The sequence below is a fragment of the Manis pentadactyla genome, chromosome 1 (assembly GCF_030020395.1).
Source record: "Manis pentadactyla isolate mManPen7 chromosome 1, mManPen7.hap1, whole genome shotgun sequence".
Taxonomy (NCBI): Eukaryota; Metazoa; Chordata; class Mammalia; order Pholidota; family Manidae; genus Manis; species Manis pentadactyla.
The window spans coordinates 123937850-123963929 of NC_080019.1; the positions used below are offsets into that span (position 1 = coordinate 123937850).

The following is a 26080-nucleotide window of genomic DNA, read 5'->3' on the forward strand; positions in this document are numbered from 1 at the left end:
GAAAAATTAGGTTCTGAGTTTGAAACATCCTACAACAGCAAACTTGTACAACAGCCAAATCATATGCATTTAGACACCTCCAGCCACTGATTATTTGTGCTTTTGAGATTTTTCCTAAATGGCATTTACGTCTCAAACAAAATATACTTCCAATTTTTCAGACTGAAGAAAATCTCAAACTAAACACTTGACGAATGTTACTTCTAAAGCATATGTGTGTACTTCTAAAATGAGAAAATTTTCTATATCTAAAACCATGGACAAAGAGCATGAAATTTGTTAGATCTGGTCATTTAGTACATATGAGACACTGAGAATAAGTAACTTGGCCAAGAGCATTTTCCTCACATGAAAGCATTGATAAGAATACCTGCTTTGTTGTGGCTCTTTTGAGGATACTAGAAACCTAGCACAATGTTTGGCAAGGGCAAATAATAGGTAACTCTTATCATTTCTATCACAACTAAAGAAATTACTCTGCCACAGTGTAGTAGTCCAAGATCCTCCCCTTGTATCTGAAAACCTGACCAACGGAATGTGGTCCTGAGATAGCTGAGTAGCAAAAGAAATAAAATCCACACACAGCCAACTGTCATATTACTATGCTTTATTACAATGTTCATTGTACTAAAAGGGGAAAAATGTAAACAAAAGGGAAGTCTAGGGAAAAACGGCCCTTTGCTTTAACCTTCAATTTAGTTATTATTTTAACAATCCATTTATATCATTATATGTCTCAGCTTTAAAAAGAACATCACTGCTGAATTTCAGACTGAAAAATGAATAAACAGAAAAGATGACACCAGAAGAGTTAAGTAGAAGTGAAACTGATTAAAAAGTTGAAAGTAAAATCTACCTTAGCTAGAAGTGAACATTGAGAGATAACCTGCTCCAAATGAAAATCTAACTTGAATCATAAAGGTTCATTTTTTTTAGTCCAGTACTGTGTCAATTAGGAACTCATGACTTGATGAAAACAGTTTTACTTAGTTACTACCTAAAATCCTATTTGCCATATCTTACTCCTCTGAGATAACTACTTCCTGAAATCAGTTTGCTGGTGACATAAGTTTGAAGAAATAGTAGAAACACCAAAAGACTGTGTTAAAGGTCTTACCTTTTCTTCACTGTACAGCAGCTATTTCCGCAAGTAGCGTATGTGGATACTTTGTAAGAACTCAAAATGAGAACACCAAAAACAGAGGTATGCCTGCGTGAACATATGTGCACATAAATACACAAGCTTAAATCCCCCAAAATGGGTTTCAACAGGTAAGAATACCTCAACATTCTAAATTCAGAGAGCAGAGATAAACACTGTTTATAAATCAGTGCTATTGTATTACTAGGCAATATGATTTAGATAGAGCAGTTCAGAAGTACTTTGATTGGATCCTGTTTAAAAAAAAAGACATTCAAGATAACAAGCACATTCTTCTAACAAAGAATGCTCCCACTTACTTATTCTGACATACCGTTATTTTCATAAACTTGCAAGTGGAAGATACTCCATTCAATAAAAGCCATTTCATATATACAATATACAGAAATTATTTAAAAAGCCTGTTCGTATAATAGATTCTTGGAATACTAACAAAAAAGTAAGATACAAATAATTGACTAGAAATGAAACCATCACTAAATCAAGATACACAGGAAATGAACTTCATTTCAGGAAAAAAATCCAAATGTTACTGTGTTAAAATAATAAAGTACATTTGTCATAGTATACATTATCATATGCCCTTAAAGCAGGGGATATTAAAAGTTTTTAAATTAAAAAGTGTTCAGAATCACACTTTCAGTCTGTACATGCAGGTACTATCAATCATATCACTGTTTACACACAATTCTCTCATCACACAAAAAAACCCACCTTGGTTGGTTGTTTTCTAGGGTCTAAGTCAAATAATAAATGAATAATAATTAATTAGCAAACTGTAAATCAGATGTAGAAATTCTGCAGCTGAATTGTATTTCCTGCCTATAGTAATGCTGCTATTCAATTTATTTCCTCTATGTATTAGAAGAACTAATAGGCATTGATAGTCAAAATAAGAATTTCATTGTTGCAGCAAATGATAGGATATGTGAGAGAAGGAAGAGTTCCTAATGTTGTCATGACAATCTTTATAAAGGTAAAGGTATGTATGTGTATGTGTGGAAAGGAGTTACAGAAACAAAGGCAGGAGGTTAAGATAGGTACAGGAAAGGGATGCTGAGACTGTATACAGTTGTATTTTAAAAACTGATCTTAAGCCTGCCCATCGAGTATACAATAAAAAGCAGATGTTAATGCAAGTTTAACTAGATAATTTATTTGTGAAAAAAGCTAGTTTTGATGAAAAAATGTTCAATCCTTTCCTTGTAAACATAAAGAAGCTCAAGAGGAATTTTAAAGGTAATAGACCAGAAAATGCAACAGTTAAATCTTATAATCCTTTCAGTTAGATAAGCCAAGTTGAAGACACAGATAAAATACTTTTGGACTGAATATTTATCAGCCTGGATTTTGATTAAAAAAAAATTTATAAGAACTATCACATCTAGAAGTGAAGAAAATAAATTAGATCATCCCCCCCAAAAGGTATTATTTAAACTCTAAAGCATAAAAAGCTATATAATACCTTATACAGATGAACCAGTGTTCTTATAAAAGTAATGTAGTTTTGGATTGGTGATATGCTGTATTTGTGGTGAAGTACTAGGCACAAGAATATACGTATCAATTAGGCATTCTGAGTCTAATTAGTCTCTAAAGTTAGTTCTTGGCAATATATAATAACTGGTATACATTTTGGTACTCAAGTCATGAACTGTAGAACAACAAGCAGTGTATTACAGTAACAGGGTTTGCATCTGACAGTTATAAGTGTTGAACAAATCTCCTCTATGAAGTCTGTGATTTGTTTTGCAGTTGGTCACTGGTAGATCCTACAAAGGTAAAAGAAAAAAGGTCAACATAATTTGTTGTGTACTGCCAACCTTGGAACTACCTGAGCTAACGTTCCATTCCACTGCCATAGATGATAAACAAATGTTAAGATCTAAAAAACAAGTAAGGTATATTTCATGTAGGCTAATTACTCTGATATGAAAGAATCAGTATACCCCTAAACATTATAAAGAGGAGTATCTACTTGACAATCAGATAAATAGGTTTCAGATTGAATATTTATGTGAATAAATCACAAAGTGGATAGTTAAGAGTTCATGACAACTCAAATATCCAAAGTTATAACAACATTTACTTTTATAATCTCAAAATGACAAAATATTTCCTCGGAGTCTAAACGTGCTCAGTACTAAAAGAGGTTAGGATAGATGGGGTGAGGAAGGTAAATGACAATGTTCAGTAAGTAATGGGTTACATAGAACCTAGAGATTTTAAAGGCTGGTAGGATTTTTTTTAAGGGCCCGAAAAGAGTAGAGGATTAATAAAGAGCTCACTTCCCTATGCCTTACTGTATACTTTTTTTCTATTCTGTGGGCTTTACTCCTAAGGCTAAGTAGGATATACTCCTATGTAAGGAGTATTTCATCTCCACTGAAGAAAAATCAGCCACTGAGCTAACACAAATTTTAATCATTAAACTTAAAAAATGTATTTGTGTACTAAATGCATGAAATCTAATGTCTTACAGAGACAAACAAAAGGCCAGAGTTATTTTTCAAAAGTCATGGCTTAAAAAAGAAATCCCTTTACTCTTTGGCACAGTGGTGCTGGTGCACACTTCCAGTGGCAAATGAGGGGTACTTCTGGTGCTTTGCCAGAGTCACTAAGTATTGCTATTGAACGTCTGAGTAGAAATTGATGAAAAGTTATAACCAAAGAAACACTCACTTTGAAACCTAAAAAGAAATCACCAAATTATAAGTAAATGGGGAAAAAAGACCAATTAGGAGATAGGTCACCTAAAAATGGATACATTTAAAAAGAGGAACAGAGAGACACATAATATGAAATGAAGTTTATTCAAGTTAAATATAAACTGAAAAGACTGGTTTATAAAGTGGAAATGAAATGCTGTATGAAACAAATGGAAAGGCTAAAAGTGGGATAACAAAAAATATTATAATCCTGACATCAGAATGAGACAGAACCATCTGGTTGTATCATAGAATCACTCATATATCATATATGCTCACCAAAATAATAATAATATCATTATTTACTTTCCTAAGACTTACCCATTCAAGTGACTACAAATAACTACATATATCCACTAACAAGCATCAGTTTGCAAGTACAGAGAGCAGGTGGGTGGGCACACTATCCACATTAGTGGTGCTGAAGATCTACCTTCATTTGATTCCAGAGTAGTAGTTTATTAAAAATAAATACATAAAATCTATTTCCTATGGCTGATCAAGGGTTGGTAGGCTGCAGGGGCTGGTTGTCCAAGATTTAAAAACAAACAAAAGTCTGCCAAATAACTTGTCAATCCAATAGTCAAAAGAATCAACATTGGAAAGATATGACATACTTTTTATCTGAACAGAGGTTAAAACAAATCTTCCACATTAAAAACGTTTCTTTATAAAAGTTCAAATCTTAAACTGTCATGACAAAATATGATCTGAAAATAAAATATAACAATATGAAGACAAACATCACTGCTTAAAGCCAAGTGTGGGTAAAATTGTAGTATTTCCAGAATATCTTGCCTGGCTTTAGTATATCTGCTGCGTATCAATAGGCGTTAAGAGGTGGAAAGAAGTATGGTTTTAGTGCATTTGCATCTTTCCTCAGGGGTGGAGTTCATCTCCATATCAATGGGTGATTACCTGGGCAACAGAGGGCAATCTGTACCTGAGAGGTGAGGGGGAGGGCCGGTGTTGTGGCTGCTTGAGCAGAGAAGACGGCCTGGGACTGCAGTTTGTGAGCAATAAATGGGTTTTAAACTTTATTTCTCCCTTGGACTGATTTTGGTTTTTAGAGGTATTTTGCCCCGGGATTTCCTTTCCCCGGTCTTACAATTGGCGTAGTCAGCGGGATTCCTCTGAACCCGAAATTTATTATAATGGGTGCGACCTTTGGGAGGGCCGCCCCTAGAAATGATTGGGAGAAGTGGCACTCGTGCCGAGGGACATGTGTCTACACTCATGTGGTTGTGGAGGCTCCACCACCGCTGCTGGCCACACCGACCCCGGCCCGTGGCCCGAGCCTAAGGCTACTGCTTCTGCCACTGCTGCTGCTCTTGCTGCCGGCCGGAGCCTGGCCACAACCATGGAAGGGAGCAGAGGTCCGGGTCACCTTGAAGCAACTGGCTGCTGTGTACCACCCCTTGCTGGCTACAGAGCCCATCGCTGGAAGAGCTCCAACCAAGGTAATAACCACCTATCCCATCGCGGGGTGGGGGCGAGACTGGACCACCCAGTTTATTGAACATGTGTTGCAAGGATGGGTGCAGCAATTAGGAGTGAAATGGATGTGGCCCTGGACATTTCAACAGCTGGATCGGCGATGGCTGGCTCTTCTGGCACCTTGGGGAAAAGGCCTGGAAGCTGGCCTTCTGTGTATTCCTGTAATTACAGCAAATTGGCCCTCCGACAATCAGTTATTTGCTTCCTTGGTCTTTATGTCCTGGATGCGCCCCCTGGCTGCAGCTGCCACATGATGGCTAGAATGGATGAGCTTTGGACTTAATCTGCATGGGACTTTGAACCTAGCTGAATCCTCTGGCTTGAGAATTATGATTGTGTTGCTGTTGTCAAGAAAATAATGTTTAAAGAGAGGCTTGAGTTTGTTCTAATGTTTGGTACAAGTTTTGTGAGCAATCTAGCATGACTGTTAGGAATGAGTAAACAAGTGTAGAAACGTATTTTGTGCTTAGTGAGAGATTGTGCTGTAAAGTACATTTGCTTAATCTGCATAGGCTGAATCCTCTGGCTTGAGGATTATCAAGATTTTATTGCTGTTGCTATTGCATGTTACTAGATTGGTCGGAAGAGGGGGATTGAGTAAATTGTAAGGCGAGATTTCTGGAAGGGTGGATTGTGGGTAAAATTGTAGCATTTCCAGAATATCTTGCCTGGCTTTAGTATATCTGCATATCAGTAGGCGTTAAGAGGTGGAAAGAAGTATGGCTTTAATGCATTTGCATCTTTCCTCAGGGGCGGAGAAGTCATCTCCATATCAATGGATGATTACCTGGGCAACAGAGGGCTTATCTGTACCTGAGAGGTGAGGGGGAGGGCTGGTGTTGTGGCTGCTTGAGCAGAGAAGAAAGACGGCCTGGGACTGCAGTTTGTGAACAATAAACAGGTTTTAAACTTTATTTCTCCCTTGGACTGGTTTTGGTTTTTAGAGGTATTTTGCCCTGGGATTTCCTTCCCCAGGACTTACACCAAGTAATCAACAAAATCTAACCGTATAATATAACACGGTCTTAAACCAAAGCAACTCTGGGCATAAAAACTTTATTTTGAAACAAGTCACAAGGGTTGAAATTTTAGAAACTTTTGGCATAATGAATGAATCTCAGCAAAATTTTCAAAAGTTTAAAGTGAAGTATTATTTAGGCACAAAGGATCACAGAAGTCTCAGTGGTATTTTAGAAACATCTAACCTTGACTTGATTCTTCCATTTTCATGCTTTCTTCAGCTGCAGTCTCTGACATTTCTTCATCTTCATCATCATCATCGTGTAGGTCTTTTGAAATTAACTGCCTAGCTAGTTTAATATTCAGTCCTTCATTGTAGTGAAGTTTCCTTTTCATTTCAAACTGTCGTTTTTTTTCTGCAAGATATAAGAATTAGGCTTAGCAAGTCTTTAGCTCAGACAGGCAAACTACAGCCTATGTCTGATTGGTAAGTAAAGTATTAAAACAAATCATGCACATATATTTTTATAATGCCTAAGACTGTTTTTGTGCTCAATGGCAGAGCTGAATAGTTGCAATAGAGACCATGTGGCCTATAAAACCTAAATACTTATTATCTGGCCCTTCACAGAAGAAGTTTGCAAACCTCTTTAGATGGGGTTCAAGTACATCTTAATGGGAGAATAGGAGTAAGAGCTATTAGTAATTAAATCTGTGAAGAAAATTTAAAGATACAGGAGAATTCTCCAGAGAGTGAATGGGAAACAAAGCAAGCCATAATACTGTATACATATGTATGTATATGTATATATAATGTATAAAGCCTGCATGGATATGTGCCTACACACAGACAGGAAATAAAACAACAATTAACAGTGGTTAATTCAAGGAGCAGTGGGGCAATTGTAATATTTTCAAGCTTTCTATTTTTATAATTAAGAAAAAATTCCTTAAAAATTTTTTTATTATCCATTAAGAAACTGCCATGATTTAAAACATTGCTAGCTAAATACAACCTCATTCCCAGAATAAATTTTAAGCAAAATCTCTTACAGGGATAGTGGAGTGATTCTACACCATCCTTTCATTTATGGTCTTTGCCAAAGAAACAGAAAGGTAGCAGCAAATCAACACACCTGATCACATTTCACTAACAGCACTTAAAGATCAACTGTTCATGAAGAATTATCTAAGATTTAAAAATTTCTTAGACCAATAAATTAACAAAAAAGCAGGTGACATAAAATTACCAACTGTTTTTGTCAAACAAAAGCACTAAAAACTCATTCACCATAGTTTTGTTACAGTAGTCATAAAAGTATTTTAATGCCAAAAAGGCATAGAGAAATCTCTCAGAATAAGGCTATTCAAAGAACTTTCTCAAGGTCTTCTAGCTCCCTCAATGTTTATATTAACATCTGTTAGATATTTCATACTTGTTTATGTTTTAAAAACAGGCATTCATGTTCACATCACTACTGATCACTTTTCAGACTCTGGGTTGGGAGAAGGAAAGTTCTAAGACTAACATCCATTATCATTATCCCATAAACATTTGTTTCAAACTACCAAGATCTTGCCAGGTACCTTTCTTCTCTCTACTTATAAATTACTTTGTGATTTATTTTAGAGAGTACCACGTTTAGAGGGAAATAAAAATTTAAGAAGAGACCAATAAAAAGACCAAACCTTTATAACTAAATTTTTGTCATTCTTTTCAAGTATTCAGATGATGTGAAAGCCAATATTAAAAGGAACAATAAAAATGGTTCTAACTGCTTCCAATATCAGATAAATTAACTAAAATTAAGGTAACATTTTTTCTCATTACAAAGTAACACACATTCATGGTAGAAACTTAGTCACTCTTAATTTCCTCACTCAGAAATTACCATCAACACTTCATGACTCTAGGCTTTTTTCTAAAACTGAATTATGTATGGTTGTATATGCTATTTTTTCACTTATATATAATTAGGATGATCATACATCCTAGTTTGCCTAGGGAAGTCTCTGGGCATGCTGATTGTCTGGTGGAATAATAGTGACTTTTGAAATGATCCAGTTTAGACAAAGTATATGAAGATACTTTATTTAATTTTTAAATTATTGTATTATTAGAATTGTAAAGAAATAATATTCTTAGATCATAAATATAGTTCACAAGAGAGAAATTCTGTAATAACTCCTAGGAATAAGAAACTACAAATTACAACAGTATTACAGTACTTCTCTTTTCAGATTGATGAAGATTAAAAAGACAATTTCTCTTGTGCGAATGTGAAGAAATAGGTTACTCATATATTATTGGTGGGCAGATTTATTTAATTTTTAAATGGTTACAAAGTATTGAGTTACAATTTAATCCCCCTTTGTATTTTCAATGTTTTTATAGTATAATATAAAAACATTTTTGTGTATTTGTTGCTCTATTATTTTAATATAAACTAGTGTTTTTTTCCAAACTGTGCACCATGACTCTTTAAGTGAAATACAACCGGCTTTTAAAAATTTTGAAATAAAATAAACTGGAACATATTATATATAATAAAGATGAGCACTGTTTTGAGAAATTTTAATTTTTAAAAATTTTATTTATACAGAGTATGGGACTTGGTCAAAAATGTTTGAGAACATTGGAATAAACGCTGGGAAACTGAATTGCCAGATCAAAGGGTGTCATTTTCATTTAAAGCTTTTGGCTCATATATTGCTCTCCAGAAAAGACAAACCATTTTTCATGCCCACCAATAATATATGAGTAACCTACTTCTTCACATTCGCACCAAAAGAAAAATTGTCTTTTTAATCTTCATCAATCTGAAAAGAGAAGTACTGCGATACTGTTGTAATTTGTAGTTTCTTATTCCTAGGAGTTATTACAGAATTTCTCTCTTGTGAACTATATTTATGATCTAAGAATATTATTTCTTTACAATTCTAAGAGATGCTGAACTTGTTTTTGCTTATTATGGATAAATTCATACTCAAAAATTTTTAACAAAATTTAAAAACATGCAATGTATTCATTTCATAGAAAGTTGCTAATACAAGTTGCAATGATGTGCTTAACTCCTTTCAGGTTCCTAGGCCCAATTCCAGTGTGTGTGTGGGGAGGACTCAGGGGTTCTTTCCACACACACACACCACCAAGCAATTCTCAAACACCAGGAGGATGTCAGACAACTCAATTCTGATGCTATCTGCCCAGAGACAGCACCATATTCCCCAGGTTTAAGGGCTCCATCCTCCAAGACTGCTCTCCACCCCTCAGTCCAGATGCTGGTCGCAATCCCCAGGCAGTTTTACCTGTGCTTCTGACCTACTGACTACAGACTGGAAGTTCCCACGACCTCCCCCTTAGGTTTGATTAACCTGCTAGAGCAGCTTACAGAACTCAGGACACTTGGTTTACCAGTTTAATAAAAGGTACCATAAAGGATACAAGTTAACAGCCGAACAGAGGCAGGTCCCAAATAAAGGAGCTTCTATCCTCCTGGAGCTTGAGGCCTGGCATGGTGGCACGTGGAGGCGTTCTGGTTCCCCAAGCATGGAGGGAAGCTCTCTCCAATAGAGCAGACGATCCCAGAGAGCAGAGAACAATAAACTCTTCTTAAGGGTTTTTGTGAGGGCTTTTGGCTTAGTCATGATTGACTAAATTACTGGCCATTGACTGATTCAACGGCCAGGTCTCATTAACATGACAAAACACCCAACACCCATTTCACCTTTCAGACTGCAGTGTTTAGAAACTGTATGAAGACCAAATATACCAGGAAAATACATATTTGGTCATATGACCAAATATGTATTTCTTATGGTTTATTATGTCGCAAAAGTGGTCTCAGTCTTCTTTGAATATTTATATTCATTTTACTTAAAACCCTTGGTGGCAAAGCAACATAATGCAAATACAAGGACATTCAGGTTTTAGGCCCAACTGTAATAAAAAATCAACTATCCATGTGAACTTGACAAATGAATTACCCTTTTTACATACTTTTACTATTTTACAAAATAATAATGGAGATTATACTATGGGTAAAATTGCAGTACTTCCATAATCTCTAGGCTGGCCTTAGTACATCTCCATATCAATAGGTGATTACAAGGTGTGTGTGTGGAGAGCTAGTGGGTACCTGGACCCGAGAGGTATTTTTGTTTCTTCCCAGCCAGGATGGGGAGAGACATAAGCGAATGAGAGTAGACGATTTTTTCTAAGCAATAATAATACATTTTCCCTCCGGAGTTACTTAGATCAATTATTTTAAGTTATAAAAAGTTAATATTTATTGAGTACTTAAAATATGCCAGAATCAGTGCTAAGTGCTTTAAATTTTTTATCTTATTTAATACTCACCAATGACTAAATATTTTTAAACCTCCTGATTTAGAAATGAAGAAACTGAGACTAAGAGAAATTAACAAATTAGACAAGTTAGCTAACTGGAGTACAAACTTAGATATGACTCCATAGTTAATATCTTAATTGTTATTCTTTTTCTAAGTTTTTTGTCAATAAACAAGGATTTTCGGATATGTAATTTGTTTAGAAGCAATAAACACCTGAGTCAGTGACTAACGGAAACGAGCTTTTGAAATTCTAACTAGTCAAATGGTTCCCCCTGCTGGCTAATTCATGGAATTACAATTTAAGGGAAAATTTAATGAAAACAGACAATGTAAGTTAATAAATTCCTTGTTCTCAATAGTTCATGTTTTTTAAGAATAATGAAAACAAGCCCTATAAGCAGCTTCTATTTGAAACCCTTTTCAGGAGCCTTTCGGGGTATATTTTTAGAAAATAAGTCAGGAAGTCACTGAGAGTAGAAGAGACAGAATCCAGTTTGAGATTATGCTATATGTAAAATCCCTTTTTTGTGAAACTATTTAGGCTCAGACCATCATAGTTTTGTTCAATAAGCTATATCCTGAAGATGACAGGAAGGAATAGCAAACTATACCTCAGCAGCTATACATGACAAAGATCCTGACGGTTAACTAGCAAATATTCAGAATCTTAGTTTTAAAGTTTCTGACTTTCTTTACAGCACAGATTATGCAATCCCCACATTTCAAGGCTTCAAGTACATGATCTAATCTTTCCTTTTTTTGTGGGTGTTTGTGTGTGTACTTCTTGCATCTTTTTTCCTATATACAGGCTTGACTTTTCTTTTTAGAAATAGTTGAAAACACACGATATAAACAACTTTTAATTCTTGAGTTTACACATTCACATAGTTCAAAAATAAAAAGCAACACAAGTATCTTCCTTCCCTACTTACCTACATAAATGATGAGTCTTACTTGTAAAAACAGAAGCCACAAGCAAGTAGCAATGCCTTAACTGTGCATGTGCCGTATGGGTTACAAGAGCCTCTTCCTTCCCTGCTGAGAGGGCTATCCTTGTCTTCTTGCCTATGACACTACTGTTCTTTTTGTTCAGTGGTACCTAATAAAGACCTTCACTCCACCTATGACCACCTTGGTTCATTTGTTAAGTTTCACCACTGTTTTAAGAGAAAAAGTACTATAAAATCATCCAAATACTCAATGATTCTAAAAGCATTAATAAATACTTACTGAGCATCTACTATATACCAGGCACGTTCTAAAAAAGTATGGAAAGAGACACAATTGCTTTAAGCATGGTAATATTTTCCCAAATTCTTGAAATCAAGGGGAAAAAGCTGTTATACAGTAAACCCATATAAGTTAGAAACTGAATTATAAAAAATGTTCCTCCCTAATCATCCACCGTTGCTTCCCAAAAAGGACAACTATTTATCTTCTAAATAATGGATTTATTTTAGCAAAAGTTATTGGCATACTGCTGAAAACAGTAAAGAAAATAAACTACCTTTTTCTTCAGGTGAGAGGTCACTATCCTCATCTCCACTGCTTTCTTGTTCATGGATACGATACTTTGGCTCCAAGCCTTCTGCAGCAGCTAATCTATACAACAATCATTTACAAAGAAATCAACACTGATATTCTTTTGTTATCTTCATTTATTTTTATAATAATGTTTATAACAAATATTATTATATTTCTTTTCAAAGACAAGTTCAGTGTCTTATTCAACTCTCGAGTCTCATAAAAACATCTAAAAATCATTAAATTGCTAGCTATAATCTGATGAGGAAAATAAAATGCAAGAGTGGGAATAGATGTAGAAACCAATAAGCAACAAGAAGAGTGTAGAATGACAGAAAAATCAATGAACAGCAAAGGAGGAGAATTTTTGTTTATGAATCCACTGTTTTTTGCCTTTTGCACTTCTACCTTTAAAATCCACCTTTAAAATGTGGCAGGAGTAAACATAATGTTCCTTCATGTAATTGTAGATTAATGATACAAGAAAAAAAAAAACGTGGCAGGAAATTAAAAAAAAAAAACCCACAGGGAACCTGTGTACCACGCTCATAGTCCAATCTTTCTGCTACTTGCATATCTTGATTTTATTAATCTAGAAACAAGACTATAAAGTATGCTATGAAAAATCCAGATAAACTTAGCATATGCTTTTTATTTACACTTGAACAAGTAAAGTAAAATGTCTTTAAGTCTGCACAATTAAAAACAGCATAAGTGAAAATGCTTTATATAGTCACCAATACTTACTTCTTGGCTAAGATATCTGGGGCCAGGGCTTCAGTGGTTTCTGAATCACTTAATGCATCATCATCATCACCTAACATACTACGACAACAAACACATTATAATTAATACCTGAACTATACTTTTTCAAACAGAAAAACAAAGTAGAAAAACATAATTCTATCAACTTAGTTAAAAAAGATCAATGTAGTTATAGTTCTGTTGTCATCCTTGAAATTTAATAATTTTAAACAGTTTCTGATGCAAATGTTTAAAAGTATAGCACCAATCACGAAAAGGCTCCAAATCATAAAAATAAAATAAAAACCACTACTGCAGCCATAAAAATAAATTTTGAACACCTGAATTATCTGAAAATAATAAAAATACTTCAATTATTCCATCCAGTGGGAGGGAACAAGTAATGTAAAAAAATCCAGTCTGGTTTTAGAATACATATTTGTACATTAACCTGAAGTAAGAGACACATGATCTGTGTAGACACAAAGTTAGGTGAAACCACAAAATTAGACCCTAAAGAGCTAATTCAGAGTATTTAAAAGCTATTTAGCTTTCAGTTCATCTTCTAATGAAAAATTTTCTCCTCGATTAAATGCGAAAATGGGTATCTTTAACTCCCAAGCCACTGAAAGGCATATAAAACAGAACTGAGCCATATAAAAAACATTGCTGGTTTTTACCTTTCCTGGTTAGTTAAGGAGTCGAATTAAGTAAGTGCTATAATTTAGATGATGTTCTTTTTTCCAAGGAAGTTGAAATAAACTCACTTATATTACTAGATATAAATAAGCAGAGATGGGTAAAATAAACTTAATTTGAATTTAGAACTGTTCTATAAAAATTATGTTATAATATTTACAGATGAATTATACTGTTTGTATATGTGTATATAAATACATGCACACACACATAAATATAAAAGATATATATAAAAGCAGTAATTTTTTGTATGCTAACTGAGATTCTTGGGTAGTCTAACATGATCTTTCTGTAAGAAACATCCTCTGTTAAATATAACCTTTTTAAATTGAAGTATATAGTTGATAAATGTAACTCTTAAAAAAAAGGCACAAGAAAGGAATTGGTAAAACTAAGCACTAAATTGATTAAAGCTCAGCACATCTATCAGTACATACATGGAGCCTCAATTACTTAGGCACTAAATAACTGGCGACTCTCACAGGAAGGATATGGGTAAGGTAAAGAGGAAAAAAATGCAGTATCAAATATATACCATTCAGATTTATTATATTTTAAATATAAACAGTCTAAGAATAATGACTACAGTTGTTCTTTGAATCATTTGATTTTAATTCTTTGAGGGTAGCTGCCTCCAACCAACAAGGTAAATAAGGAATGTCTACTACCTCTACTGAAATGGAAGAAAGCCCTGACTTTGGCTTCTGGTTATCTCAACTTACTTTCCAAAGTTCATCCACTGATTTAAAATATGGAATTTCTTAACACTATATTTTAACAATATATGGATTTATGTTGTCTCACTTCAAAGACAGTATTTCAGTCCTCAAAGTCTTTCCTCTTCAAGTTAAGGCATGATCTGATGTAGGTATTTCTACTTATTTAGAATCTCAATTTTCTGATAATGCTTACTTTTGTCTTCATGCTAACTACTGCCACACACTACTATCATTTTATAATTAATTTTTAAAAACCCCGGAAGACTCAAACTATCAACAATCACAATGCAATTATCTGAACTATAATAATGTAAATTCAAAAATAAGGACATGGAATACAGTAAAAAATATTGTAATAACTTTGTATGGTAACAGATGGTAACTACACTTAGCTTGAGCATTTCATAATGTGTGTAACTGTCAAATCACTATGTTGTATACATGAAACCAATATAATATTGTGTATAAACTATACTTTAATAAAAAAAGACATGAAACAGTGGTAATGACCACTTGTCTTTGAATGGGTTAAAAAAGTGTCAAAAGAGTGTCACGATCTGTGAAGTTATCTTTTTCTGCAGAGAGACTGAGGAAGTCTCTGACTTCTACTTGGGAAGCAAACATGCCCAACCGTCATCTTTCCTTTTACAAATTAATTTAAGGAAGAGAGATGTGACTAATCTGTGTGCCTCATTAGCAGCTAAGGACCAATGAGGTGCAACAAATAAACATGTTACTACTACAATTATAATGTACAAAATGGATTCCATAAAGTTATATATTCCTTATACTATTACACGAAAATATGCAATTGGGTTATTAATTAGTGTTCCAGTAATTAATATAAAATCAAAACATAAATTCAAGTTGGTTGTTATCCAGAAACTCATGTCAAATCCAAAACAGAAACAAGTAAAAAATGGAATGATGTCTACAAAACATTACCTATGGTAAGGAGTGCTAGGTTCATCTATTTTCATTAAACCATAGTCTTTGTCTGCTGGATGATATGTTGCCAGGATGTTCATTTCATCCCACTTCTGGGATTTTTTACTAAAATTGAAAAGAAAAAAAAATTTCCTCAGTGAAGAGAAAAGCATAGACATCTAAAATTCACAATCACCCAAATCCCACATTTCACATTCTATTTGACTGTTGAATTCCATTTTTACATATACTTTCTTGCAACAGAAACTGATAGTATAATACAAGTAATTACAATAAAATGTCAGTAAATGTTCTGTAGAATACTTAAGTGTTCACATACTGAAAACACATTATTCAGAATCTTCACTAGGCATTCAAAACACTATTACATTACACTTCATCTGGCCTATAAAGTAACAGCAAAAATGGACATTTATACATTGCCGGATCTCAATAGTTGAGGATTTTTTATCTAATCTGTGTTAGTAACAGTTTCATAAAAAAAAGTAGCAGGAATATTTCCTTAGCCTAATTTTTTCAGAGATATCCAAAACAATCAAAAGAATCAGACCATAACAACCACAGGGAAAACCTCATTAAATTCAGATACCACTTAATAAAGATTTAGGTTCCAAATAAAATTAGAAAAGGGTTTGCTAAGAAATGGTGTATTCAGGAGCACCTGGATAGATCTACTTAAGAGAAATAGAAATGTTTTATAAGTGCGTTATGAACATCCATTAATATCCACTTAAAATATTTGCACAACTGCTAAGGTGCCCAATAATTAAATGTCTTAATTACAAATTCTTCTTACCTACTCTAATGAGTTACAAAAGACATCAATGACTTGTTTGCTAGTCAACTATATTTTGTTACACATATAATTTGAGACGTGGTTATAGACTTGAAAATAAAACTACTTTAAAAACAAATCAATGTAGATTTTACAGATACAAATTATCCTTTCTGCATTTGGCCCACATCTGTGAGGTTTTATTTTCAATTCATTGGTCTATTTTCAAATTTTCTAAATCTTCCAATACACATGTGGAAATACTCTTGAAGAAGGATGTAACTAAATTTTATATTCCTTTCTTCATGCTGAGTCACCTTAAAATTTACATGTGCCCACTTATGGCAGGTGAGTCTGAATTTTTGTTTTCTTGCTTTTTACCCTAAAGGAAAACTAGTGTCTCCATTTCAGACTAAACATTTTCTTCTTCATATTTTACTGTCTCAAAATATAAAATTTGCCATTTTAACCATCTTTAAGTATATAAATAGTTCCCCCTTATCCATGGGGGATATATTCCAAGACCTGTAGTAGATGCCTAAAACCATGGCTAGTACCAAACCCTATATATATTATGTTTTTTCCTACGTATACATACCTATGATAAAGTTTAATTTATAAATAAGGCATAATAAGAAACTAACAAAATAATTCTAATATACTGTAATAAAAGTGATGTGAATATGGTCTCTCAAAATATTTTACTGTACTCGCCATTCTTGTGATGTGAATGGTAAAATGCCTACATGAGATGAAGTGAGGTAAATGACACAGGCACTGTGATGTAGCATTACGCTACTACTGACTTCCTGACAACAGGAGGAAGATCACCTGCTTCCAGACTGAGGTTGACCATGGGCAACTGAAGCAACGGAAAGCAAACCCAAGAGTAAGGAGGGACTCCTGTAGTTCTGTGGCATTAAGTACATTCACACTGTTGTGCAGTCATTACTTCCAACCATCTCCAGAACTTTTTCATCGTCCTCAAGTGAAATTCTATACCCACTGAACACTAATTCCCCATTCTCCCCTCCCCCAGTCCCTGGCTATCACCATTCCATTTTCTCTCTCTATGAACTTGACTACTCTAGGTATCTCATATAAATGGACTGATACAGTATTTGTTCTTCCCTGACTGGCTTATTTCACTTCATGTCTTCAAGGTTCAAAATAGCATATTTTATGTATATTTTACCACAATAAAGTATGAAAAAGAAAGAAGTGCTTAGTGCTTATTTAGTGAACCTTGAAGGTTAGTGCTTATTTTACTTCATGTCTTCAAGACATGTGTCAAAATTTCCTTTTTAAAGCTCAACAGTATTCCACTGCAGACTAAGTACTTTTGACTACAACTTCAAGCCTACTTGAAGTTTTACCAAGAGGTGAAGGTTGGTCCAGACATAGTCCACAGGTGACTGAGACTACAAATCCCACTTCCCCCCACCAAACAATTAGAAGTTGCCTAATGTCTCCTCAGCATGAAACAATCAAAATCTTAAAAGCTTATATAAGAAGCTAAAAATTAAGACAATACTGATTTCTTTAGGTGCTCAGTTTTTGGCTGTGGCAAAAACATTGTTAAGGTTAAAGTTCTAGTTACCCCTCATTAGTCCTGTGGCTCCAGACAAATCCAACAAACATCTGCTCTATTCACTCTGCATGGAAAGTACAATTTTGAGTTATCATGCAGGGTTGAGAGAATCAACTGAAATAATGTCTGTGAAACCAAATTATAAAAGCACCATACAAATATTAAGGAGTTTTTATGATTTTAGTATTTAAAGTTTGGCTTAAAAATCTTGAAATCAGAGCTCATTTAACACTGTAGAGAAAGGATTGAGAAAAGGAATTCTAAGAGGAAGTTGAAATGCTTTTGTACTAAATGCCTTCTACCTTTCCTCTGTAAGACTCAACATTTTAATTTTGAAATATTTAAGATATGCCACAGAATGAGTTTTGTAAAAAGTAATCAGTTTTCTGTATCTAGTTTCAGATATTTTGCTAAATAGTTCTATTATCTATAAATGTACAAAAGTACATTTAGAAAGCTTAGGTTTGCTCATGGTCGTATTCTACATAAGGAAACTCACAGTGAAAAGAGATAAACTGAAGATTTTAGATAGCAGAAATGATCAAGATGCCTCTCAGGATAATGGAAGAAATGTATATAAGCTTTAAGTAGATTAATTTTGTGGAAAAAGTAATTAAATTCATAAACAAAGGGAGACCCGTGATACCATTAAAAAATGTTCCCTCCTGAGATGATGCCTCTGAAATTACAGCCAGAGTTAAGTCCAAGTCAGAAATAGGAAAGCACAGGTATGTTTCATGAAACCTGTATTAATAGACAGTCCTATTCAGATTTCTTATTTAAAATACTGAAAGGAAACTCGCACATCTATATTTATATAAAGTTCAAAGCAGGCAAAACTAAAGGATGCAGGTATGTATACTTAAGTGACTACCATAAAATCAGGATAGTGGTTATGTTAGAGGGGAGGAAGAGACTGATTGGAAAGGGCAGTGGACATTTTGAGGTGATGAAAATATTCTTTTTTTTAAAATTAAATATCGTTGATATACGATTTTATGTTGGTTTCAAATGTACAACACAGTGGTTCAACAGTTACCCGTATTATTAAATCCTCATATCTTCTAGTGTGGTTATTACTATCAATGTAGTAAGATGTTACAGAATCATTGACTATATTCTCCATGCTGTACTACCATCCCCGTGACCAACTTATATTGTGATCACAAATTATTGTGCCCCTTTATCCCCTTCACCCTCCCCCAAGTGCCCCAACCCCTTCCCCTTAGTAACCATTAGTCCCTTCTCAGTGTCTATGAATCTACTGCTATTTTGTTCCTTCTCTTTTGCTTTGGAAAACATTCTTTTTCTTGACCAGGATGATGGTTACAGGGGTGTCTGCTTTATAACAATTTATTTATTTTTTGAATAGCCAAGATCTGTTCTTGATAATTTTTAAATTAATTTTTTAACTTATTTTTTATTTTTAATTAAAGTATTGTTAATATACAATCTTATATTGGTTTCAAATGTACATCACAGTGGTTCAACAGTCCCCGTGATCAACTTACATTGTGATTATGAATTATTGTGCCCTTTTATCCTCCCTTTCCCCCCACCCACTCCCCTCCCCCTTGGTAACCATTAGTCACTTCTCAGTGTCTATGAGTCTAATGCTGTTTTGTTCCTTCCATTTTACCTTGCTTTTATATTCCACAAATAAGTGAATTCATCTGATATTTGTCTTTGTCCACCTGGCTTATTTCACAGAGCATAATACCCTCTAGATCCATCCATGTTATTGCAAATGGCGGGATTTCTTTTTATTCCATTCATCTACTGATGGACACTCAGATTGCTTCCATTTCTTGGCTATTGCAAACAGTGCAGTGATAAACATAGGGGTACACATATCTTTTCAAATCAGGGACTTTGTTTTCTTTGGGCAAATTCCTAGGAGTGGAATAATTGGGTCAAATGGTATTTCTATTTTTAGTTTTTTGAGGAACCTCCACACTGCTTTCCACAGCAGTTGTACCTATAATAATTTATTAAAGCTTTAAAATTACATGTAATACATTTTTCTATATGTGTATTATAATATTTAAAAATAGGCACATACTAATTGCTTTGTTGGGTGCTTCCTAATTTTGAAGTATTTTCTAAATGATGATAACAATATTGAATTAAAAATGACAATTTATCATCATCGTTGCCTAGGATAGAAGAATGTAGATAGACTTCTGGAATTTAAAAGATTTCTAATGGTGAGGAATCAGAACACCACATATATCTGTTTTGTGAGATAATGACAACATAGGACACAAGCAAAAATTATGCTTTAATAATCACAATCCCAGCACCCTAACATATTAACAATTTTGATTTCTGCATATTCTTTCTACTCTGTATAATATATATGAAAAATATATAAGCTATCAGTATTATAAAAATACATATGTTGTATATACACATATATATAACAGTATATATAGTATGTATAAAAATACATACTGATATGAAAGCTATCATAATAAGCCACTTGTATTTTCTAGTCTTTACCTTTTTAATAATTGCATAATTATTAAATTATAATAGCTGCATAATTCAACAATAAATAATTCACCCATTAAGTATTTAGATTGAACTCACAATGTTCATATTTAAAATAAAGCAGAAAAGAACATATTTGTGCATATTCTATTCAATGTTTTCAGGATAATTTGCTGGGACAGGCATATATGGGTTAAAATTTATCAAGACCTTTCACTCCATGTTGTCATACAGCTTTTTTAAAAGAGGACTATATGTAAAGTTCCCAATAAATGTCAAAACTTGGCCAGGATTGGGTATTTGTGTGTGTGTGTTTTCACTACCTGAGCAGGTATAAATCAGTATTAAAAAGTTGCTTTGTTTGTTTTGCTCATTACTTAACAAATATGAAAAAATGCTTATTTTCCTTTGAAGAATGTTTTCATTCTTTGCCTACTAGAAACCTTTATAAGAGATTTAAACTATATTACGTATTATAACCCAAAGTTGTGCGTGTGTGTATATATGGCATAGACCCCATATATATAACCACAAATTATATATAACATATTTTTCCTTGTTTGCCATTTAGTTTACTTTCTACTATAAACAGAACTAAAGTTCTATAAATTCAAAGCTTTACTTCCTCAACACAATACTAAGAGAAAAAAGAAATCTTTATAATTATTCGGATCCAAAGAACATTAACAATAGCTTCCAAAACATGAATTTAAGTAAGGGCATGAAACAACAGGCTGCAAACAATGCTAAGAATTCTTAGATGGAAAATAGAGGAGTAGAAGAGAATGTCAGCAGAGGACACTGGATATGGAAATTAGCATTTCTAAAGTTTTGGTAGAATTAACATTGTGGAGTAGCAAAACCCAAGGAGTAATTTAGTCTCAACATTATCATGAACTGTTTGTGTGACCTCCTCTGGGTCATTATCTACACTTATTAAAAAATATGGGCAACTTATATCGAAGATATGCTGGGAGGGTGAAAGCACCTGCTGGTTTCAGTCTCCCCTCTCCCTATTCTCTCTGGGAAGACTGCTTTTCCTGCAGCCTAAGTCTGGTCCAGAAAAAGTCACTACTTCTCACTTTCACTTTGACAGCTCATATGATGCCATCTCAAAGACCTACTCTTATTTCTTGTTGCTTGTGACTTGATCATTTGATAGTTTTAGCTGCACTTGGAGTGGAAAGCAGGAGTTTGCTTCAAGGTGCTAAACTTCAATTGCACATTTTGAGAAATGGTTCTTTCTTTAAATGGAGATTCAACTTACGTAGGCTGACAAGAAGACTTTCAAGCTTGACACCATTATAGAACAATTAAAGTAAGACTTAATAATAGAAGCAATTAGTAATAAAAAAGTGACTTTGGAAAATTTAGTGAGCCTTTGACTACCTTCCATATCCCTTTATATGCAGAAAAAGGCAAAGTTAAAGAATGCTTATAGAAAATTATATTAAAGGAAAGTAATTCAAGAACAATTTTTAAAGCAGAATTTGCCTACATTACCTGATAATACAGAATTTGAATTGAACAATTATATTATCTAAAACATTATGTAAAATAACCCACTGAATGTGGGAAAAAATAGATTCCTCTATTTATTTCCACTAGAATAAGATTAAAAGTTGAGAGTGAACTAGGCATGGATATAACTCACTGGAAGTCACAGAGCTTTAAAGTAGCAGACAGGATCTGAACCCAGGCAATCTGGCCTCATACAAAGCACTAACTATAAAACTTCTCTTAAGATAGGCTTTAGAAACATTTAGCATCATATTTTCAACAACTCCAACTGCATATTTTTCTCATTTTAATATCTCTGAAAACAGAATATATCTTAAAATGTATGAGAACTTATAACTGGCAGTATTTTTTTCTTTCTTGGTGGTACATACATCATGGTACATCTTAAGAATCAATGGGGTCTTATTTTTGATGAATGCACCTACCTACTCATCAGTTCTGTTATGTTAGACCTTCACAAGTTGTGCACTATATTCAAGGTATCCCAAAATGATGGAAATTATACAATCATAGCAGATGAGTGATGTCCTAATTATCTGAACAGTGTGTCACAATGTACTGAGATTTATCTATGCCTAATTATGTGGATTTAAATTCTATTCAGTTGTATTTGAACTAAACCTCAAAAAAAGGTACCTGACAAATGGTGTCTGAAGAAACCATTCACTGAAGTAACAGTATGAATGCAAAGCATAAAGGTAAGAGTAAGAAAATAACAGCACTGAGACATCAAAAAAAAAAGGCTTGACAAGAACTGTAAAAAAAAATTCCAAGACTGAAAAAACATGACACTGTATGAACCTCACTTGTGTATATTGAGCCTTGAAATATCTAATGATAGTATATGTATATAAATCATAAGCAAGCATATTTGAGGTGTATTTGAATTTTTTTCCTAGTAAGAAAATGCACAATCAAAAAAAAAGCTTAGATAGTGATTGTAATGGGATTTATGGGGGGGACTTGGTGAAGGGGGGAGCCTTGTAAACATAATGCTCCTCATGTAATTGTAGATTGATACCAAAAAAATAAAAAAGTAATTAAAAAAATGCTTAGAGACCAGTGGAACCAAAAAAAAAGCTTAAGACACTACTGGAATATAACAACTTCTGGTCCTAAAAAATCCCTTGGTAACATCTTTTTATGTTAAAATGTTACGTTAAAAAACATCCTCTCACAGTCAATGGGGTGCAGGGGAAGAGGTATGGGCAAAAAAAGTAAACTACCAGTGCACTTCATTTGATAAAAGGCCAATAAAAAGTACAGCTATTTGCAGATTCTGTATTTGCAAATTCACCTACTTGCTAAAATTTTAACTCCAAAATCAGTACTCGAGGTGCTTTTCTTGGTCTCTCACAGACATGTGCAGAGCAGGGAAAAACTAATTGCCCAAAGCACAAATTCCTAGCTGAGGTTAAACAAGGCAATGCTTTACCTTCTTGTTTCAGCTCTCACACTACAGAATTGTCTTTTTTTGCAGTCTACTCAGCACCAGTTTTTGCTTTTTTTGTAGGTGATTCCTCTGGTTAAAATGGTCCCCAAGTATAGTGCTGAAGTGCTGTCTAGTGTTGCTAAGCATAAGAAGGCTGTGGTGTACCTTATGGAGAAAATAGATGTAAGGTAAGCTTCATTCAGGCATGAATTATAGTGCTGTTGACCATATGTTCGATGTTAATAAATCAACAATATATATTAGATCTCTGGTCATTTTCATAATAATAAGATTCTTTTGCCTTATACTCTGTTCCAACATTTAAAGTTAGACCATTACACTACACTTAACTCAATTCTGAATTTTAAGTGCACTGTAATTGAAAGAGCAAGATTATTTTAGTCCTCTTTACTGAAAAGGGGGAATATTGGTTGTGATTACATTAGAATTACACATTACAATGTGTTCAACTATACTTTTCTTGTTTCTATTAAAAGAGGATTTCATAAAGTTGCTAATGCTGTTTGTGTAAGTTGTGACATAAAAATGTATATTGTATTAACAACAGAATTCGTTTCTTTGCTTAATAGTCATATAACACTGATCATGAAAAAGCCCATCCCATTTTATTACTTGAAGCAAACATCAATGAATTAGGGTTTGGTAGCACCTTTGAAGACATGACTATAACCCTCTTAACTAGACAAGTTAGTCAAAGACAAGTAGGTCAAAGTCATCCACCTTGCAAAAGGCATCTTTTCAGTCAATCTGTCCTGCTAGCAGCATCTACAGAAGGAGCAGCCCTATGTAAATGAATCAGTCTAGTACAGTGGCTTTCAAAGTAGAAAGACCTGTATGTAAACCCCAGCCAAATGCAGAGAGAGGCCAACCCACAAAGTGGGGCCACAGGAAATTATGGCAGATCAACAGGAAGTTAGGGAAGCAGAGAAAGATGAAAATAATAATCCACCTGGTAGCAGAGCAAAAAGAAGCTCACACTGGAGAAAAGAAACATAAAAGAACCATACACCTGCCGTTGAATACTCTGAAGCTGCATAGGAACCTTCTACAGTTTGTTTTTTAAAATATCTTGGTCTTCCTGCTATAGCTGTGTTCTGGTGAGATTCTGTTTTCTTAACCCCATGACCTACAACCATAATCCCCCACCAATTCCCATTTGAATCATCTTACCCCAGAGGTTGGAAAATTTGAGTCAAGCATCCAAAGAGAATAGGAGTGGGGGAGTTGTTAGACAATCTAAGGCCCTCTCCAACTCCAAAGAGCATAATTTTAAGCTGTGATCCTACTTAATGTTTTCTTTAAGGTAACACAAATCCCCATAAATTTACCACCACCAACTAGTAGTTCCTTGTATAGTTCTAAGTTGGTCCTTTAAACAGGTGTGCCTTGTTCCAATATTCTAAGTTTTCATGAACATCCTCATTTTAGCTTTATGACTTTAAAGATTTCAATTATAACTTTTCTTAAGCCTTATTTCCAGAAAGCAGTCTTCATATTTTTAATACAACACCCAAGCACCCTAACACTTCTAATACAGTGGTGTATTTTTCACTATCTATACTGTACTGAAACTTCTTTTTCATTACACACAATGCTACTGGTGATTATCTTTTTTTTACATGTGTATCTGTGAGTGTGCAAGACCAACTAAAACATCACTCGATCATTTTAAGTTGCTATTCTCTGAACTTGTCTGAGCTTAGTTGTCTTTCAAGAGGAACAAAGACTAGAAAGCACTCCAAACTCTGCAGATAGAAAAATAATTAGAAGTAGCTTTCTTTTAAATATATAGATCAAGGACTCGTAAAATTCTGGTTTTAGTGTAGAGACGACGACAAACCAGGGCCTAAGAGGGGGAGTGTAGCATGATGCTTTTGCTCATGTTAGGCGAAAGGGAGTAACTTGGGGAAAATCAATTAGAAAAACGGGGAAATGGTCTCTTTTTTGGAGGGTCTCTTAAGAGCTTGAGACTAGATCTTAAACGGTTCCCAAGCCAACAAGGAACACTAATTATTGAAGAATTTTTGGTACCTCCGATACGAAGAAATAAAAGCTTAACAGGTGAAGCTTCGAAACTTCAATTTAAATCTTTAATGTTTCCTATTTCCGAAAATTCAAATCCCACGATGTCTGTTTTAAAACTATTATATACATGTACAGACTTAAAAACATTTTTTTAAACGATAAACGTCATAGCTCCTGCTCTGTTTAAAATCCCTCCACCCCGCAGCCTGGCCGGAGGAGGGAGACCTGAACTGCTCGGGAGCCGAATCCACATCGCCGGCCAGGGCTCGGGGTCGGGGTCCGGGTGGGTAACGGCGGAGGGGAGAGGGCGAGGCCGCTGGGGCGGCCGGCCGGCAAGAGGAGCTTCCGAGGCCGACGCGGGAGACCAGCGACCGTCCCTCCCGGCTCTCACCTCAGCTCTTCGTCGACACTCCTGCCGGGCTGCTCGGCCGAGGCCACCACAGAGGAAGTCTTAGAGCTCTTGTTCTTCAGGATCCCCTTGATGGGCCGGTGCGAGGCCGTCGAGGCCGCCATTGCCCGCCGCTCCGGCGGTCGGCTCAGCGTTGCTGCTTGGTGCGGGGTCCAGGAAGGAAAAGACTGAGCGCGAGCAGAGACTCGCCAGGCAGCCGCAGAGCCCGCTTGGGGCTAAGGCGGCCGCACCTGATGTCTCAGAAACGGCTACAGGCGTCGCTGTCAACGACACAACGACACCGACGCCTGAGCTGACGCCGCGCGGGAGGCGGCCCTTCACGTGCCCTTTGCCACCAGCACTTTAACCACGACCCGTAGGGAAAGAAGCCGGCCTAACACACCGGCGCGCGAGCGACGCCGCAGCTGAAGCCAAGTGGACCCGCCCTCTCGCGATATCTAGGGAGGGGCGGGGCGGGGCGAGAACAAAGCCAACCTCCTCGCCCCGCCCCCTCCCGCCT

The 26080-nt window shown here is 35.0% G+C and overlaps 1 protein-coding gene and 1 pseudogene across 1 annotated transcript; both read right to left on the reverse strand.

The window, feature by feature from the left end:
• Window positions 1-1752: 1752 nt before the first annotated feature.
• PPP1R2 (protein phosphatase 1 regulatory inhibitor subunit 2) lies at window positions 1753-25990 on the reverse strand. The gene is made up of 6 exons (XM_036875202.2): window positions 25564-25990; window positions 15312-15419; window positions 12952-13029; window positions 12188-12282; window positions 6573-6743; window positions 1753-2934 (listed from the first exon to the last, which is right to left on the reverse strand). The coding sequence occupies exons 1-6, from the start codon at window positions 25683-25685 to the stop codon at window positions 2891-2893; spliced, it is 618 nt and encodes a 205-aa protein (XP_036731097.2). The 5' UTR covers window positions 25686-25990; the 3' UTR covers window positions 1753-2890.
• Window positions 11638-11754, reverse strand: LOC118907124 (U6atac minor spliceosomal RNA; annotated as a pseudogene).
• Window positions 25991-26080: the final 90 nt, after the last annotated feature.

Bases quoted from the DNA above. Each gene is read 5' to 3' on its own strand.
- PPP1R2 (XM_036875202.2), bottom strand. From the start codon at position 25,685: ATGGCGGCCTCGACGGCCTCGCACCGGCCCATCAAGGGGATCCTGAAG. The intron at 15,420-25,563 runs GTGAGAGCCGGG...TTTCAATTTTAG, and splicing joins AGTGTCGACGAAGAGCTGAG to TAAAAAATCCCAGAAGTGGG. The intron at 13,030-15,311 runs GTAATGTTTTGT...TTGTTGTCGTAG, and splicing joins CCTAGCACTCCTTACCATAG to TATGTTAGGTGATGATGATG.